The sequence below is a fragment of the Anabas testudineus genome, chromosome 4, assembly GCF_900324465.2.
Source record: "Anabas testudineus chromosome 4, fAnaTes1.2, whole genome shotgun sequence".
NCBI classification, from domain to species: domain Eukaryota; kingdom Metazoa; phylum Chordata; class Actinopteri; order Anabantiformes; family Anabantidae; genus Anabas; species Anabas testudineus.
Window position 1 is genome coordinate 5,942,016 of NC_046613.1, and position 19,108 is coordinate 5,961,123.

Consider the following 19,108-nt stretch of genomic DNA (forward strand, 5'->3'; position numbering starts at 1 on the left):
GTGTGCGCCTCACCTTTTCAGCTGGGAGTGAAGGTAGGTGGTGATGCGTGTTGCCTCCTCCAGCTGCCTCAGCAGGACGTTCCTCTTCTCCTGCTGCAGCATCCTGTCGTGAACATGGACACATAACAAATTAAATATATTGAACGAGCACTTGGGTCAGCATCTCCCTTTGTTCTGTTGGGCTACACTGCAGAACTAGCTGTGTGGTCTAAACTAAGAACCATAACAATCATGTCTATATGTGCTCTGCTTTTACCCACTAAAAAGGTCACAGCCAGCAGGCCCTTATCAGAAAGCACAATGTTTTCATCTTACACAATAAAATGGAGCTATGAGGGCACCAGTATTTCTGATCCAACTACAGAGCTTTACTGCAAAACTAACAGATAACCTGATAGTGAACACATAAGACACAAAATGGTTTCCCATGGAAGTAGAGTCATCTGATTTGTTTGTCCCACATCAGCTCACTTCACTCTATTTTGTGCTATGTTCCAATAAATAAATAAAAAAAAATCACACTGTACACACTGACTAATAATACACTGATGTTAAGGCACTGTTAATAAACCTGTACAAGTTAACTTAACTTAAACTGTGAGTTTTTCACCAGATTGTACATAGAGGTGAAAAATCTAGTGTTTTTAGTATGCATATTGTTGTGAGTCTACTTTAGTTTGGGACGTTTCCAGTATAAACAAACCACATGGGCAAAACCTGGCAACAATTAGCATGTGGTATGGAACTAGGAGACGGATGCAGTCCTTCAGCTTGCTAGGGTTTATCACCACTGTTTTGTTACAATGCATTACACGTGCACGCACATACATATTCAAACAATGACAAATCTATCTGTAGAATATTAGATAGAAATATTGGATTTACCTTGGAGTACTTATGCTTTCAAAAAAGAGCATAAATAGGTTTGTGACTTACTTTCATGTTCAAACATTTTCTATTTTAATCAGTTGATTAAACCTGGCAGTGCAGACACCTGCAGTTTGCCATGTGCCTTGAAACGTATTGATGTTATCTGATATGGAGCTGTTGGCCTTTCCTGCTACTCAAAGTTATTTATTAACCTGCAAACTGGTTCTTGAATGAATTATTGTCCTGTAATCCTAATAATTCAATACCTATACACTGGCAGAAGCCAATAACTTAGGGGTACAAGTGACATCTTACTGTTATGTTCAAACTCACAGTCTGCTAATCTAAAGTTGAGCGAGTGAGTGAATAAATTAACAATTAATATATGTTTACAGTGACGAATGGAATAACTGGGTAAGTTCAGCATGTGTTACGTGTGCAGCAGCTTAAATACCAATAATACCCAGGCTGCAACACTGCATTTACACAGTAATAAAAAAATCCACAAGCACGACAATGACAACATTAAAAACGTGTTAATCCGTCCAAATGTCATCCAAGACCAGTGTCCAAATCTAAAATTTGACAACACAGCCCGTGACCATTCTCACCTCTGATTGGCTCCCTGGCTCTGGGCGCTGTGGGCCCTCTGCACCTCCTCCTCCAGCCTAGAGCGCTCCTCCTCCAGCTGCAGCACTGTCTCAGGCGAGTGCTGCTGCTTGCTGACCAGGATGATCTCCTGCAGTAGGGCCTCCTTCTCACGCAAGAGCTGTATGAAATCCCGGTCACGGTCCGCCTCAGCCCGCCCCGACCAGCTCTCACTGTCCAGCTGTGCTAGCTGGTGCTGTATGCTCTGCACCCTGAGGGAACAGTGTACAGGGCATGAGGACAATACTAGTTTACATGCTGTACTTTTCTCCTTACACCTGACACTGGGCAAAAAATAGATACAGCTTACAAATTTATAGTCAGAGATGATACTGAGCAGAAGTCCATGCTGTGTCTACTTAGTTAAAAATGTTTATTTACATAAACTAAGGCACTGTTACTCAAGTACAAGGAGCCAAGCATGAAAAATTACCTTTACTCTACTCTTCCTCAACTCAGATCACACAGTTTTCAATATGCCACCTTCGATCAGCTTCAAACAACACACACTGTCCATTACTATAGCATGTTAACAAATAAAAGGTATTTCTCACTCTCTCTCTCTTTCTTACACACACACACACACACACACACACACACACACACATAAAGTATCACAGGTTAGCTTCCCAGAATGGGCACATTGACACAGTATATTGGCCAATACTGTCCATTATATATCACCAAGTCTGAATCTGTGTAACTGGTTAGACAGCACAGCATGGACATGTCTGTACTCATTCACACACAACTGAATCTGAAGCTCCAACCTGAATTTGAAGTCAAAGCACAAGTCACTTTCAAGCAATAGTTGGACATTTTAGGAAAGATGGTAATTCACTTAACATGCCAAGAGTTTGATTTGTATCATTCTCATGTCTAGATGTCAAATATGAAGCCGCCTCTAGCAGTTTTGTCTGTACAAAAACAGGTGCAGTAAATTCTTCTTGCCGTCTGGCTGGCCGCCCTAATAAATGCATCATCGTTAAATGGAAAGCACTTCTCTTTGACACTGCAGTTTCTTTATTGCAAGTAAAATCATTTACTTGATGGCTGCTTATTAATGTTTGTATGGTCATTGAGTTAGTAGGTTCTCAATGTACTTAACAAGAGTTTAGAGGAACAAACTCTCGATCAGCTCTACATCGAACCACATATTCAAGCAAACCTGGTACTTCACACTGCCACTCTAATGACAGCATTGACTGTAGTCATTTCTACCTGAGCTGCCTGCTGCATCAGCCAGTACAGGTGTGTATCAACAAGATGTTTCAGACAGACAGAGTTAAGTAGGATCTCAGGGAGAGAGTCCTGCGTTAAGATGAAATAACTGTGTTTATATGTGCTGGATTTCAGACAGAGTGACTCAGTGACAGAGCATGCAAGTTTCCACAGGTCTCCCTTCTCTCTCTCTCTCCCACTTTGTCTCCCTCCCTTCCTGATGTCATGGTTGGCATTGCTGTTGCTGGGTCACCACAGTAACAAGAGTCTAGTAAGAAAAAAAAGTGTGCATGGAGCCAGTGTAATAACACAGTGACTGTTGCTGTTTCAGCTATCATCACAGTGCTGCCCCTTACAGCTGGGATATACTGTACCCTGTCCAACATGCAGAGTATCAATCACTAGAAAACGCAGTATGCACCGAGTACACACCCCTGGCCAATATCACGGAAATGTCATGTAAAGCTGAGACTATTATTTGATCTCATTAATCTCATTCATTAGTCAGATTCCCTCATTTAGTTTCTTAAATATATTTTCTGTGTCAGTCTTTGTTTTAAACGACAGATTGGATCCTCTTGGCCATGGATGTTGCACAAATCTGTGGAGAGATATTCTGCCATTTTCCGCTCTGTTGCTCTTTGTAGAGTTGATGCTCATTTTTCTGCTTTACTACAAATATTGAAAAGGCATTCTTTTTAAGTAAGGAAGCATTTGGCCAGGTTATAGTTTGTTACAAAGTTCCACTCTCGATACTCTCACCTTTAGCATCAAAGGAGACAAACCTGCTTTCAGAGTTTGATCTATAAATGTTGTGTTCCCTATACCTTATCCTCACACTGCTTCATATTCAGCACACTTCCACCTCTGTGTTTTATTCAGCACTATTCAGACCCCGTGGAACTACTTTGAACAATGTTTTGTTATTTGGACAGGGGTTGACTTCACGCTGTCACATTATCCACTTGAACATTAATTTCCACAAATAACCCTTAAGTGAAAGAAAGTATTGTGCGACAGTCACTGCACCTTTCGCTATTGGTAGTATTGCTCTTTCTAGTCCTCCTGCTACAGCAGCAGTTTATAATGGGTAGTGACTGAGGCTCCTGTGTCCTTCCACATCTTTATCAAGAATCCCAACCTGGTCTCTATCTTACTTACTACTTTACTTACAGAAAATGTACAATCATGTGGAGCCATTTCACACTGGACACAACCCAGACCAGAACTAGTAAACTATGGGTTCTGTGGGTGGTGATTATAAATTTTAATCACTCTTAACTTCCACCTAAAACACACTGCGCTTAAACATTTTAGTGATAATGCACAGAGATGTTCTCAGTTTTGTTGTGTACTATAACCGTGTGAGATAAAAACAAAACAAAACAAAATTCATGTTGATTTTGCCCATGTATAATTTTGGCTGTGCTATAGCTTGAGGTGGGATATATTTAACCAAACAGTGTGTGTATTAAACCACCCTGCGGAGGAGCAGGGTGTGCACTGAAGCAGGCTTTGGGCAGTGCTCTCTCTGGCTGTGCACACAAAGGCAGCACACAGTCAGCAACAGCGTGGCCAGGCAAGAATGTGACCACCCAGCTCATTCCGCTGGCCAGACATCGCTCAGCAGCCATGGCCACCAGGCGCAAATACTATTCATAACATGTGCTCCCACTGGACTGAGGAACGAGAGGGGGCTGACAGGGCCTGTGAGTCAGTGCTGCATGCCGGTGTGTCATAGTACTACGACTGATAAACAACAAACAGACAGCCACACTTACTTTTTCTTGGCTTCCTCGTACTGCCAGTTGAGTTTCACTTTGTCCACCATATGCGAGGAATCTTGGGAACCATACTAAAAAGATTAAAAGTGCCTTTAAAGCATAGCAGTTTATATAACAAATAGTTGCAAATACATGGATGACAGGAACAAATGTAATCATAACATTGGTCATTAGTCATTCCAGATGTACTGTATAAAGGTAGGGAGCTTCCTGCAGATCAGCCAGTCATCATTTGAGCAGCTGATTTTTTAGGGCAGAGGTTTTCAAAATGTGACACTCACCCACAAGCGAGTTAGCTACAGGCTACAACTTGAGCTCCTTATTTTAGCATATTGGTTTTTATTTTGCCAAACTGGCTTCATTAAACATATGCCAGCATAGCTGCTAACAGTTTTACAACTAAGACTGATAATTGTTATACTAAATGAAACTTGATGATTCTAAGGCACGTTCTGTAGTTATAAGGACAGTGTTTGTACTATGATGTCTATGCAGATCTACAGGGGCCGTTATTCACAATTCAGAGATAATGACATTGTTGGGAAGTGTGTGTCACACAGACATTTAGGAAATTTGGGTGATGATTTCAGTTATGACTCAAAGAAGGAATATCGAAGCAAACAGTGGTTCACATCTCTATTTATGTGCCCCAATAGTAACTCTCCCAGAGAGTTTGAAAACCTCTGTTTTAGAGACAGGGAGGAGAGCAGCAATGTCTCGTACCTCTCCCATGATGTCAGTCTGACAGCCAGTGTCACAGTACTGCTGCAGTTTACACAAGTCGCCCACAGTTACGTTGCTGTTTGCCACCTCTGCGGCTGAGTCGCTGATAGACAGGCTGCTCTGGAAGTTCACTGTCAGTTTAGCCAGGCTCTGTGGAATAAAACAGTGATTAACAACAAAGCAGGGATGTAAATAATTAAAATCTGAGCTATAATTATACAATAAAAGAGGTTTGATGAGACAAAAATGGGACAAAATTAACTTTAAAAGTTTTCAAAGGTGAATTATTTATGTTGCAATAATTTCAAATTAAAACATTTAAATTGTGTAATTTGTCTGGTTATAAATAGGCCGTGACATTGCCAGTAAAAAATTCAGCAAATGTGGCCACACAATTGAATTGCTGAGTGTTATTCATTATTAATCACTTCATCATATTTTTTGTTTTGCTGACAAATGTGAGACATGGTCAGTGATTCAGACGTCTGGAAATGTGATTTAAAAAGACAATGATGAGCAGCAACAGAACAGTCGAGGTTAGCAGGCACTAGAGGTCAGCATAGAGTATTCAAAACAATCTAAAGTTGGTGGGTCTGATGGAAGGAGGTAGGTGGAAAGAGACCTGGATGAGGTCCTGCCTCTCCTTTTCGCCTGTGCTGATGGCCTTCTTGATGCTCCGCAGCTCATTGAAGATGGCTTGAGCCTCGTCTAGCTTGTAGTTTGTCTGACTGCTGGACATTTTCCTGTCAATCCTGTAAGACACAAGCACACGTTCAGATGTTCACATTTACATTTAGTCACATAGTCACTATGCCATAAGTTGCCAGAGAGAGAAGAATAGAGATTTTTGTTTGGTTGGGAAGTTGTGGAAGTGTCCTACACTGTTGTTAAATACACGCTGCTGGATGTGCAGAGTTGATGAGAAAAGAGCCATGCTGCTGCATTTAATATAAATCATCTGGAGTCAAGTCTGATTCTGCATGCCGGTGGTCCAAAATTTAACAAACTTATTCATAATATTGCATACATATATAATTTAAAGCTTTACATCTTTTTTTTCCTCCAATCTGCTTGTAAAAACAAAACACTAAAACTAACACTATTGATTCTGTGTTCTATTGACTTTATTTTGTGTTCTATTTTTAACTTCTTCAATAAAACGGAAAAGAATATGTAAAGGCCTTTTTACTTTAGAACATCCACTTGAGTGCCTGGGATTGTTATGCTAGATCCCACCCATGATTGTGGGCATATTTTTTCCATTGTAAGTATATTGATATCTTTTCCACTAAGAGACTGGCAGTGGAGAGGGATAGCAGAAGGCCTTGTGTTTTATTAGTTTTCTTCTTACTTCATTTTTTCATTTTCAAGCCTCCATAGAAATAGGTGGAACCAAATAATTTGTCTTAAATTAGGTATTAAAAGTAAAACTTAACCTCAACAGTCATGTACTGCAATGTCAAAAAGACATGTGATCATTTGTTGTAAGTGTTAAATGTGGAGATGAAAAAACATGTGAATGCTACAATGTGCCTGCTGGGCATAATGCTGGAAAACAGATCAGCTAATAAGTTTGAAAATATTCATCAGATTAACATCTGAAGTATTTTTGTGTGGGAGATAAAATTCATGAGGCTCTCAGTGTTTTATTTAGACTGTGGTCAGTTATGAAATACTGACACTGCATGTGACAGGCCAGGGTAATCTCCATTTCCAAATGCTAAGATAATGTTTCAGGCTTTTGAGAGCAACTTTAAAAGGGCTCTCTTGTTTTTTTTTAATCAAAAGAGCCTTGTTTTTTTTCATTAGTTGTTTTTTTTAAATAACAACTACTTTGTTAATCCCTGTGGGTAAATCCAAACACAATGATGACATTGCAGGTGTTAGGTCAACTTGGGGTTCAGTGTCTTGCTTTAACATGAACAGGAGAAGCCAGGGATCGAACCTCGACAGCCTGCTCTACCTATTGATCCACCGCCCTGAGAAAGAAGTGCCTGCTCTCCAAAAGAAAACTTAAGTTTAACAATCCAGACGCCATGTGATTTAAATGTATATTACAAAAACAAACTGAATCAACAAACTAATATTGTCTCCAGCACTGCAGTGAATCGGCCCGTATTCTTCAGTCTGGCTGTGAGGAGGGAGGTTTGGATGGTTTGTTGCTCGAGAACTGGAGGAGTGCGACACGGTGCCTCCTCCATCACTGGTCCTGGCACATGGCCCCCGCACTCACCACAGCCCGCTTCCTTGACCCTCCTTCAACAGCAGGTACTGTTCATCCACCCGACCCTGCCTCTTCCTCCCAAAACAAGCCCGGCTTTGTTCCCCCCCACCCAACTGGCAAGGCCTGGGAGTTTATATGCTTAGCAAAAAAAAAAAAAAAAAAGACTACCCACCCTTCTGTGCCTGCCTGTACTGCCCCCCCTCCCCACACCCTGCTTACTAGAGAGCAGCACATACGCCCTTTCTATTTCTTAAAAAGTTACATGTTTTAAGTTGATTGATACAATCACTGCACACAGAGTATCACAGATGAGCAGAAAAGACTCGTATGCTAAAAAGGTTTAAAGGGTCCAAACTCCATAATTCCTTTAGTTGACTAGTGGTAATTAGCGTGGGGGCCATTCTATGTCAGAAACTGTTTGTCTGGTTTATCTGATGCGACGTGGAGAACAATTAGCTGTATTGCTGACAACAGCTGATATTGAAAAAACAACAGCCGTAGGGTCCCTCCTGGCCTCCACCCTACTGGGCAAAGACCAAGCTAGCAGAAACAATAGGACACACACAGGCAAACAAAGGCACAAACACAAACATGAGCACGTCTGCACACACGCAAAAACTAAGGAGGAGGGTGCATCCATGTTTTCTGCAAGCTCTGTATTCTCCTGGCTATTCTGGGAATCACTCGAGTTGTATATTATCTAAGAGATAAGGGACTCTTTGCCAGGACTCAGGAAGTGCAGAGGAATTTGCTGCCAGATATCTCTGTGTTTTTGAAACTGCTCTCGAGCCCCCCACCTCCACCCCATCCCTCCTCCCCTCTCCATGGAGCAACTTCCTCTCCAGGCTGAGCTTTGGCTCCCTGCTCTCCACTGGTGCATCCTCTTCCTGAGGTGGAGTCCCCTTTTCCATCAAAAACTCCCTCCATTTGCCTTTTCTCAAAACGCTCTCTTTTTTTCCTGCAAGAGGTGGAGCTTCTATTTCTAACATGAAACCGCTCTGAAATGTTCCCAGCAGCTCCCAGAAAGACACAATGTATGTATTTAAAACCCAACACAATTTAAACAAAAGTGGGAAACTGTCTGTAAACTTTAAGCTAAGAAGTGAATCTCCTCATTGTTCTTTGAACACCAGGTCATTTTCTAAATGGGTCAAAGGGCATTTTGATGGATATCTTTGAAATGTGAGCATTTTTTTCACTTAATAAGTAATTAAACTGTATTTGTGTGTCAAGTGAAACATTTGAAATCTGCTCAATTACATTAAATGTGTGGTGTAGTAGTAGACATGAGTTGAGGAATAAGAAGAAGAAGAAGAAGAAGAAGAAGAAGAAGAAGAAGAAGAAAAAGAAGAGACCGAAACTGAGTGTGAGAGCCCTGGGTGGGGAGCAACGGGGCCAAGTGTTTTAGAAGGAGAAGGGTGACCATGAGAGGAAGGGTGGGCCTGGGACACATAGAGGCAGAGGAACACTCACTCCTGCAGGGTCTCCACTCCCATTTCCTTATACTGGAGCTCCTGCTTCATCTGGGCCAGCTCCTGCTTTAGCCTGGAGAGCTGCGGACACAAGGCAGAGCACCGGGTTAGCACGGCGCACAATGGACTTCTCTCACCACCACCGCCGGCCTAAACTGCATAGTCATGACTATTTGCATGCAGGAGTGCTCAGCTATGTTTATAGAGAGACACACTCACATGCACACCTGATCTCACTTCAAGGATTTGTTTCGTAAAAAAAAATATGGAAAAATACTTGAACTAAATTACAAGTAATCTGTTACTGAGGTAAAGTCATATTTGTGGTTGTGAAATCCAACCTACGTTAAAAAGGCTTATTATATTTTTTTATTCTTTCTAATAAGGCTGGGAAATAATTCAGTGATATCATTCAATTCAAAGGCACACTCCACTGACTTTATGCAGCAAGTTCAGTTTGCAGGGAGGATTATTGACCATATCATCAATTGCATTATGAAAAATGTTTTTTTTTAAAGTAATACACTGTATTACTTTAAAAAAAAACATTTTTTTAAAAGTTTTTTTTACACGTGTGAACATTATTCTTACTTCTTATATGTAATTTTGCTTGCATTTACCATTGTGTGACATGTTTTGCTTTCTGAACAAGACAAGAGTGTACAGCCATCTATGATGCCACTGCGCACACAGGCATGCTGTCATCCTAAATTCAAACACCAAAGTCAATCAAAGTGATTACAGTTTGTTCTGAGGGGCTAATGAATGTCTGCACCACATTTCAACATTGTTTTACAGAAACAAAGATGATGAGCAGTACTTTTTTTGGAAACATGGTCATAAATCACATTGACAAAGTTTGTGGCTTTGGTGACTTATTGTTGATTTGTGGGTGTTGCCTGTGACTGACTACACATACACAACATGCACCTACAGTAACTACTGGCCATTAGGGAATGAGAAGGAACACGTTGCCTTGAGTTGATATATTTACAACGTCTCAGGCTTCGATATGTTCCCATATTTTACGGTAACATTACAATTAGATCTTACTCATCTTTTCAGAACACAGAATAACAATGTGAAATGCCGCTGATCCAGGAAACACCCTCACCCATATGACTGATCTCAGAGAAATGTCTAACTTGGCCCGGTGAGTCAGTGACCTAGCCTCTGCCTGACCCTTTGATGATGATCTCATCCTTATCCTCTTGAGGCCCCGGGCCAGAACCACAGTATCCTGTAGGGGCCACACCCCAGCCCCCCTTTTGGCCCAAAAGGGCCCCATGTTGCAGACCATTGTTCTCCTCCGATAATGACTTACCCGTTCTCGTCTACAAGCTATTTCCACTTTTATTTGGTCAGGGTCGTATTTCGCGTTTGACGACAAGCCAGAGAGCGCTGTGGACACATAAAAAAAAAGGACAGTGGGGGAGCAGCGGTTAGTTAATAGCGATGACTTTAAGGTTAACTTGTTGTAGTAAGAGGTGGAGCGGTATCCGGTGTCACCTCCCTGCCTTTGCTGTCATTGGATCAAACTGTGTGTGTGACAGCTGGATGAAGTCTCAGGTTAAACTAAATGAAGGTGATTAAAAGGGAGGGTGGGGAAAACTGCAGGAATGGGAACTTGGAAGATTTTCTATAGATCTGCACCCACCAACAGATCTTGAAGGGACATCAATACTACAGCATATCTAGGCCAGATAATTAGGTCGTTAGACATTAGTGTGACTTACTGCTGGTGATGGAGCGGTTGTCCTCGGAGAGCTCATGGAAGAGCAACATTTCCTGCTGAGCCAGCTCCAGACGCTGCTGCTTGACCAAGTACATCTCTTTCTTGGCTTTGAGGGCCTCCTGGGCCACCACAAGGTACTCCTTCAGCATGCGCTCCTGCTCCTGCCGCCATTGAGTCCGTGGGTTCTCAATCTGGGTGGTCTCTGACAACAGGAAACAACAGAAAGGAAATAATTCCCTGAACATAAGTGATAATATTGAACAGTTTTTTATAGAGGTGGAGTTGTGGCTTCTGTGAGTTATGAACACTCAAGGTCACTTTATTTAAATCCAGACATTCAATCTTGAGCATGACAAAATGGTAAAGAATACAGGATGAGAAATCAGAAGTCTGGGGTTCCCTGCAAGATTTAAAATAAGAGTCAGCGGGCTGGATGATAATTCAGAAGTGCACTATGTACTCACTGTTGATGTGGTCTACATAGTAAACTCCCACTTGCTGGTCATAAACTTCCTCCCACCCGAGAGGCAGTTCATCTCCAACACAGTCGGCAAATGTCAGCGGTTTGGTGATCCTGAAATGATTTACAATCTATTGAGTACAACATTGACCTCAAGGAATCCAAATATACACTTTAGTAACAGCTTAACAAGTGAAAACCTTTCTCCTGCAGGAATTAAACTTTATTAATTAAACTCTTTTTCAACTTTAGTGTATCCATCAGCAACATTAATCAAAGATAATATCACCCATGACACCTAATGATCACAGATAACCGTTTTTCTCTCTCCCACATCATGTATCTTTCTTTTTAGCTGTGACTGGTCAACAGGGTGCTCTGCCTCATTTGTCATGTCTATAAAAAGATGTTTTCAATGTTAATCGTGGGGAAAGAAGCAAAAAGCAAACATTTGTTCTAAGGAATATTTTCTCCCCCAGCACCTTGACCCTCAACTGCAAAACTGCATCTTGACCAAGTCTTTGGCTCTGGACTATAACAGCGCTGCCTGCAAAGAGAGTTTAGAAACTTACTTAACGTGTCAAACTGTTTCCACAGATGGAAACAGATGGAGTGTGATTCTTAAGTGAAGTACAAATTAATCATATCTCCATGATGGCTTATTAAAAATATGCATGTCAGTTAATATTATTCGCACAGCTTTAAATTTAAATTAATTCATCAGCCGAGGCCCAATCTTTCAGCAGCTGTGACTTTGATAATTCTGAAATCAGTCTTAATAATATGAATTAATGTCTTCTTGGACACTTGTATTGGACTTGTGTTAAAAGCCTGTCACAGCTACAGAGCATATACTCCTGTCAAAAGTGTAAGTAGCCTATAGTTAGCTTAGCACAGTAGCAGTATCTGCAATTTAAACTACTTTAAAAGCAGAAATTTAAATCGAATGTGAAAGTACTGATTAATATTACCAGTCACTCTTCTTGATTAAATTGTAAACACTTACAGAGTATAACAGTGACTATGTCAAGGTTAAGCTAATGTCTTAACTAACGCAAGTAATCTACACATACCACCGAGTGGTGTACCAGTGTGTTTGACAAATAGCACATACAGTAACGGTCTGATTACAATTAATCCGCCCAGACAGGGTGTTCAGCAACAGTGTCCCTGTCGCCACAATATGCTCACAACGCAGACAGTGCATGAGACCCGAACCTGGCGAGGTATGCATACAATGAGGGGCCGGCCCAGAAAATGGAGCCAAGGCATTCAACGTTGCATTCCTCAGGAGACAGACACAGCAACTCTCCTCTCCACACACACTCATGACAAACTTAACTAGATCTTCACTTTAATGTGTTTGGAAAGTGGTTTTAGCACCCACCTCCACCAACAGTACTGACAAAAATCTTAGATGATGAAGAATCACAGTCTTGTCAAAAACCTACAAAAAACCCTCTAATTCAATTAACTCCCTTCGCATTTAATGCATTTTTGGGAAATTGGCTCAGTTACTGATGGTGTGACAGGTGTGACTTAGAAATATAACAGATTACCACATTATAAGGTGAAGCTTTTTACATTCTGTCAATGAGATCTCGAAGGGTACTATGGAACAAATGCATGTGAAGTTTAGTACATTTTGTAAAAACCTCTCCAGAGAGTTTATTCTAAAGTAATATTAAAGGCCTTCCTAACAAGTCATCAGTTTTGGAACCACTGGAAAAATCAGTTAACTGCCTCTATTTGTCGGTTCTATGTCTGTACACTTAACCCAACACAAATTCACATGTTCCCAAATAAGAACTGTGCACACAGGCACCAATTTCTTCAGGAACTGCCTACATTTACTTCAAACAGTCGGTAACTTTGCGATAATGTGTACAAAGGATTCTCACATGAGCCCTGTGCATGCAGCCAAGCACAAGGACAAGGCAAACACAAGCACGCTCCCCACCTGCTGCTGCGTTAAGTGTTTGTTAAAGGTAAACATACAGTGGCAAGAAAAAGTATGTTTCTTTTTGAAATTTCAGGTTTTTCTGTTATAAAATGTGATCTGATCTTCATCTGAGTCAAGAGTATTAACAAATATAATGTGCCTATAATAACAACACAAAAATTATTTTGATCTTTTTTAATGAGAAGAACCATAAAAACCTCATAGTGCTAGGAAGTGGAAGTGCCTGAAGTTTGCCAAAGAGCATATTGACACTCCACAGCAGTATTGGCTAAATGTTTTGTGGACTAAGAAAACTAAGATTGAAGTATTTGGAAAGAACACACAGCACTACATCTGGTATAAAAAGGTCACTGCATATCATGAGGACGTCACCCCAATCGTAAAGTATGGTGGAGGAAACATCATGATTTGGGTCTGCTTTATCACATCAGGGCCTAAACAGCTTGCAGTGATTGGGGGGGAAGATGAACTCCCAAGTGTATCAAAAAAATCTTCAGGATAATGTGAGAATGTCTGTACGTCAGCTGAAACCTTTAGAGGTTGGGTGATGCTACAGGACAATGACCCAAAACACACAACAGAATGGCTTCAGAAAAACAAAAGTGGACAAATCAGAGCCCAGAACTGAACCCAACAGAGATGCTATGGAACGAATTGAAGAGAGCCACACACATTAGACATCCAAAAAAAAAAGACAGAGTTAAAGCAGTTCTGCAGGAAGAATGGGCTAAAATTCCTCCTGAACAATGTGCAGGTCTGGTCCACAGCTACAGGAAGTGCCTGGTTGAGGTTATTGCATCCAAGGCGGTGTCAACCAGTTATTAATTCCACTAGCTCTATAAGGTTTTTATGGTTGTTCTCAAAAAAGACCAAAAAAAAATCTGAATTTACTCTTGACTTAGATGAACATCTGATCACATTTTATGACAAACTGATTCAGAAAACTGTGAAATTCCAAAAGGTTCACATACTTTTTATTGCCACTGTATGTTCAGACACTGTAGTAAAGGCACCTGTAAGTACTTTAAAAAAACTAACAAATCAAAAACTTTAGAACAATATGAAGCTGTAAAACTGTCTTAGCTAAAAACTAAAGGGAAAGAGGATTTGGATGGGAAGCTACAGTGCGTGACGTCAAAGGGATTTCAGTACTGAGCTGCCCTCGGCCCTCCCTGGAGACGATGAGAGGCACAGGGAAAAACATGTCCTCTCACAGATCTGAATGTTTGGTTTGTTATGTAGTCTTGTGACAGCAGCCTCTGTTTTTCCAAGTCATGTATTGGTCTTGAGAGACTGATGCACAACGGAGCAGACTCACAAAGAGGACGACACACAGCAGCAGAGAGCAGGAGAGGAGCAGTCTGATGACAAACAATCAGAGGACTCAGTTGTAGTATTGTAAAAGCAGTCGTAGTTGGTATATGAGCATTTCTGATGGGACCCTTTGATTACTATCACATCAGCAATCCATGATACGGAATTTCTATCAATCAGCTTTTTCCTTGAGAGTCACACTCGGAGAGAAAAATTATTGTGTCATTCCCTGTGAGACAGACACAGTGACCCTGGGTAAACTCATGTTTGCTGACACTGAGAACGGGTGAACAACAAGCATTACTCAACAGAGTTCAGCGCAGGTCTGACACTGCTCCACTATGCTATGCAAGTGCCCAACGCTGACTTCTACAACAGAGTTGTAGTACTACTGCATTATTACAGAGCTCCAGTAGTATAAATTCTCAATTTTTAGCTGTAGCTACAATATGCAACATAAGATTGAAACCCTGAAAAAATAATTTCTAATATATAAATGGGCTGACGATAAACCCCTGCTATGCTTGGTTAAGCAACTCTGTCAGCAGTTAATGCCATAGATGTGGTTATTAATAAGGGCCAAAATTTTTGCTCTAAAATGTTACGCATTCTCTAGGATCCGCTTTCAATCAAGAGGAAACCGAAAATGAGACAGATATCTGAAATAGAAAAAAATGCAGACTGACAGAATGGCAGGCATGTTCAGCTGTGGAGGAATGAAATGCTGCTGGGCCTGCTTGTGTCTCACAACTTCCCTACAAAAATATATTTAGTTGTCAAACACATTTGCTAATTCTAGAATAATCTGTGCCATGCTGCGTTGTCCCCGAGGGTATTTCTATCTGTAGCAGCCCCCACCTTTGCCTGGTGACCGACTACTGTAGGGGAAAGGCATGTGAAACAGGAGTCTGTGCTACTGGACCATGTCTGGTCTGGTTTGGCCATCTTGACCAGCTCAGAAGCCTTTGTTTCTCGACTACAACAATTAAGATGAGACATTTAATTAGCCAAGAGACGGGGTTTTTATTCTCAGGCGTTGGTTATTCTCCAGTGTGACCACAATGAGCTCACTACGGCCTGACAGAAACCAGCTAACTATTTTCAAAGGCACTCTGCTGCTGTCTCACAGCTCAGTCATTTTAAATTAAATCAATTAAAAAAAACAAACATGTCACTCCATCGAATGTTTTAATTTAGACAAGTTGTCACCACAGTGTAGGAGTGCACAGCATATGGAATGAATTTTTGTATATATGTATAAATATACCAAACACCTGTGTGATAAAACAATCAGAGTTAACCGCGGCAGAAGCTGCACCCTGAAAAAAAATCAACAGGAGTTTCCAACTCCTCAAAGTCTTTTATCTTCCCAGCAAACCAGCTGCTCCTGGTCCACAAATAAGAATTGAGGCTTGACCTCTGAATGACAAGCATTGCATATGTGACCAGAAAAAACAACAAATGTGATGACACCAACACAATGTCGCAGACGGACATGAGGCGATAAGAGAAAATTCTGCATGTTCCCCTTTTAACGCCAACATCCAGCACACATACTGTACCACCTGCTTCCATTCTCATATCTCCTTTTGGAGGGGGCAACAGACACAGTCTGTGAGCAAAAAGGCCACAAGAGTTGTTGGTCTAAAAATTCCATTCTGTGTTAAAAAAGAAATGTGAAAACAACTTTGGGAGGAATGTCATTTATGTCCAGCCTCTCTGAGGGCCTGGTGCAGCGTTGCAGTGAGTGAGGCAGCTGACAGACAGACTGCCGTCTCCCATTATGTGTCAAATCTCATAGAAATAGGTGTCTATAACTAGACCAACGAGCGACGTCCCTGTCTCTGTTCACATTTAGACAGAGTCTGGACACATGGGAAGGGCTCGTCTGAATGGGAGCAGGACAAAGTTGGGTCCACTGCGAGAAAAAGAAAACTGTGACACCACCTATCTCAGTTATACATCCTTCAAAATACTAATCAAATGCAAATGTAGAACTCAGAGTAACACATACGCAATTGCTGAATTCAATGTTACACGTTTCAGCCGGTCCACACAGGTCATTGGTGGTTTGGGTCCTTCTATGGAATTTGTTGACAGTAACAAAAACATAGAAAATCATGCGTCTTAGAGAGTGCGAATCATTTTCTCGTAAATGAGCATTCTTCCCAAAAGCCCCATCAAGCATCACTCATTGTCATAAAATAAACAACCGTACAACACAATGGTTGTGATAATAAAAAATATGTCTTGTAGAGTAAGCTTTTGTGTGTAGTGTATATAAGTGTTATTAAAGGGTTTTAAAATAAGGTGTTATCCAAAACAATTAGAGCTAAACAAACATAATATATATTAAAGTAAAAATAGGGATTAGTCTTCAGGACTGTAGTATAGTATAGAAACTGTCAACTACTCCCCCCCCCCACACTTCTCTCTAAATGAGAATTGTGCAGATGTGTGGACGGGAAAAAAAAAAAAACAAAAAACAATGGTGGCTCAGAGCTCGAGGTTGGTCCACTGAGTTTGGCATGTCCTGTTTAGGTAGCATTCTTCACAATATACACATAAAACAAAGATAAAGCAACCTGCAAGTGTGGCTGCTGACTAAAACACAGGCAACTGGTTGCAAAGCTAAATAAATCATCCAAAAACATGGGTCATGATTTACGAAGCTCAGACAGGAGCAGCAGCTCAAAGTAGTAACCACAGGAGTAAAGTAACTGAACTTCCAGAACAAGGAGCGAGGTGAAAGCTGAAGACAAACACATTGTCCGCTTGTGACACAGAACATAGAAAACACATAGGGCAAAATGACACTGGATCAAGCAATGGCATGTTCGTAACCTCCTCCCACCAAAAGACAAAGAGCCATCATAATAAAAACACTGGGGGAAGCAAAATAACAGCGGGGTTCAGCGCATGTGAATAACCTTTCGGTGCTGGAAACACAGCTCACCCTTTCCAGAATAATTGAATTTGGTGTGCTTTGTGACCAAGCATAAAGGCCTCCCTTTGCTGAGCGGCAGGCCGGCCATGGCTGTTGCATAACAGAGCTAATAAAGGAGGCCTACAGGGCCCAGGATGGAGAGGAGGAGGCAGACACGTGGGAACTGCCTCTGTTCTGCTGCTTTGTCTGAGGCCGCAAGCAAGAAGAGCCCCTGGGCATTAGTGTAGGCATGCCTAACATAACGCTCATTCCACAGTAACAAAAAAGCCCCACAGAACTCCTCGGCTTATCTGCAGGAGCTGTCAGAAACGCCCCGAGCTGCTCAAGGTATCCACTGTCCCAGAAGACATAATCATCACGAAGGGTGAACATAAAGAGCAGCAGGGGATGGAGGTGGTTTGCAAAGCGCAGTGTTTACTGACCTGTGCTTAAACATTAGGCAAGATCATGATGACAAACACAAGACTCTGCTCTGCATTAGAGCAAACCACGTACTGACTGAGATGCTTCACCAGTTTCCCAGGTATCTGTGTACTGCAGTCACACATCTGTCTCATTTTTCACTACACGCTGTCATTTAACCAAAACAGCTTTATCCAGCCTGTCTCCTGCCGCCAGACTTCTCAATGTATCAACAAGAACAAACTTGAACGTTGGCTGATGCACATCTCCGTTACAGCAGAACACGATCATCACTGACAATTACGTTTTAGCTCGGTGGATTTGGTGTTTTAGTGAACAGGTGATAATCAGCCGCTGACAGGTCAGACGTGAGAGGTTAGCAGACATTGCGGTGTGTGACACACCAGATCACAGGACGATACTACCTCAAATTGGCACAGAGGGTGCTCGCACAAGCCGGTATAGTGAGCTTTTGTTTCTTATTTCTTCATCTGAGTCACTTCATACATAGATCATACTATGTCCAAAATGATCTCTTCCAAGTCTTCAATACAAGCTGCCAAGGTCAAACTCGTTATGTAGGTATGATTTTTGGTAACAACAACCAAATCAGATTTTGTTTTTTTAATGACCATAAAATGAAGCACCCCATCGTTAATGAAAATTAACTGGCGTATGAGCCCTGACGGTGTAGTACATATCTGATTACAGCTTACACCTGACTACATTTCAGATCATTTTGTTTTTTCTGATTCCATACAACACATCTCATCTCAACACAAGACAATGATCCTTAGACCTTAACGCTTTGATTTTTGCTGTAGTCCAATTGGGCCTCACCAAAGTATAAACTCTAATCGCTGCTGCAGTCAGCCCTCTGCTCCTGCCATCCACTTAATGTCTATGTGACACGCAGACCATTTATTTATGTGCAGTTGATGGAAAGAAATACATTTTCTTCCAAAGTGTTGATGCAGACTGAATAGCTGACACCTTTTTGTATCATCTGCATGTTCGCAGAAAGTCAGCTTTTAGAGCTGCGATGTGATTTATTGGAAAGTCAGTATCAGGTGGTGACAGAAGACATTCCTCTGGCCGAGATGACCTATAAATCACTGAACAGCACCAGGACAAATGCAGAAAGCATTCTTTAGGCATGCAATCGTAAACCCACAGAGCCCCCGCCATATGCTGAACTGCTATCAGCCTCACACAACAATGGTTAATCAACTTTCAGGGAGGAGGGGGCCTTCAAGGATATCAGGCTTTTCTTATCTAGATTACATGCAGCTCCTGCATTCCCACTATTGACTTCAGCTGCAAGAAAGCGGGCTTAAATGTAACA

The 19,108-nt window shown here is 41.4% G+C and overlaps 1 protein-coding gene across 1 annotated transcript in view; it reads right to left on the reverse strand.

Moving 5' to 3' along the window:
• The window catches only part of wwc3 (WWC family member 3), a 28,238-nt gene that overhangs the window by 7,488 nt on the left and 1,642 nt on the right, over positions 1–19,108 (reverse strand). The window contains exons 2-10 of the mRNA XM_026344858.1: positions 11,142–11,251; positions 10,679–10,879; positions 10,267–10,343; positions 8,944–9,023; positions 5,869–5,998; positions 5,247–5,396; positions 4,521–4,594; positions 1,482–1,730; positions 14–103 (exon numbers count right to left, since the gene is read on the reverse strand). Of these exons, the coding sequence (XP_026200643.1) occupies positions 14–103; positions 1,482–1,730; positions 4,521–4,594; positions 5,247–5,396; positions 5,869–5,998; positions 8,944–9,023; positions 10,267–10,343; positions 10,679–10,879; positions 11,142–11,251 (1,161 nt within the window). The remainder of the gene's footprint in view (positions 1–13; positions 104–1,481; positions 1,731–4,520; positions 4,595–5,246; positions 5,397–5,868; positions 5,999–8,943; positions 9,024–10,266; positions 10,344–10,678; positions 10,880–11,141; positions 11,252–19,108) is intronic.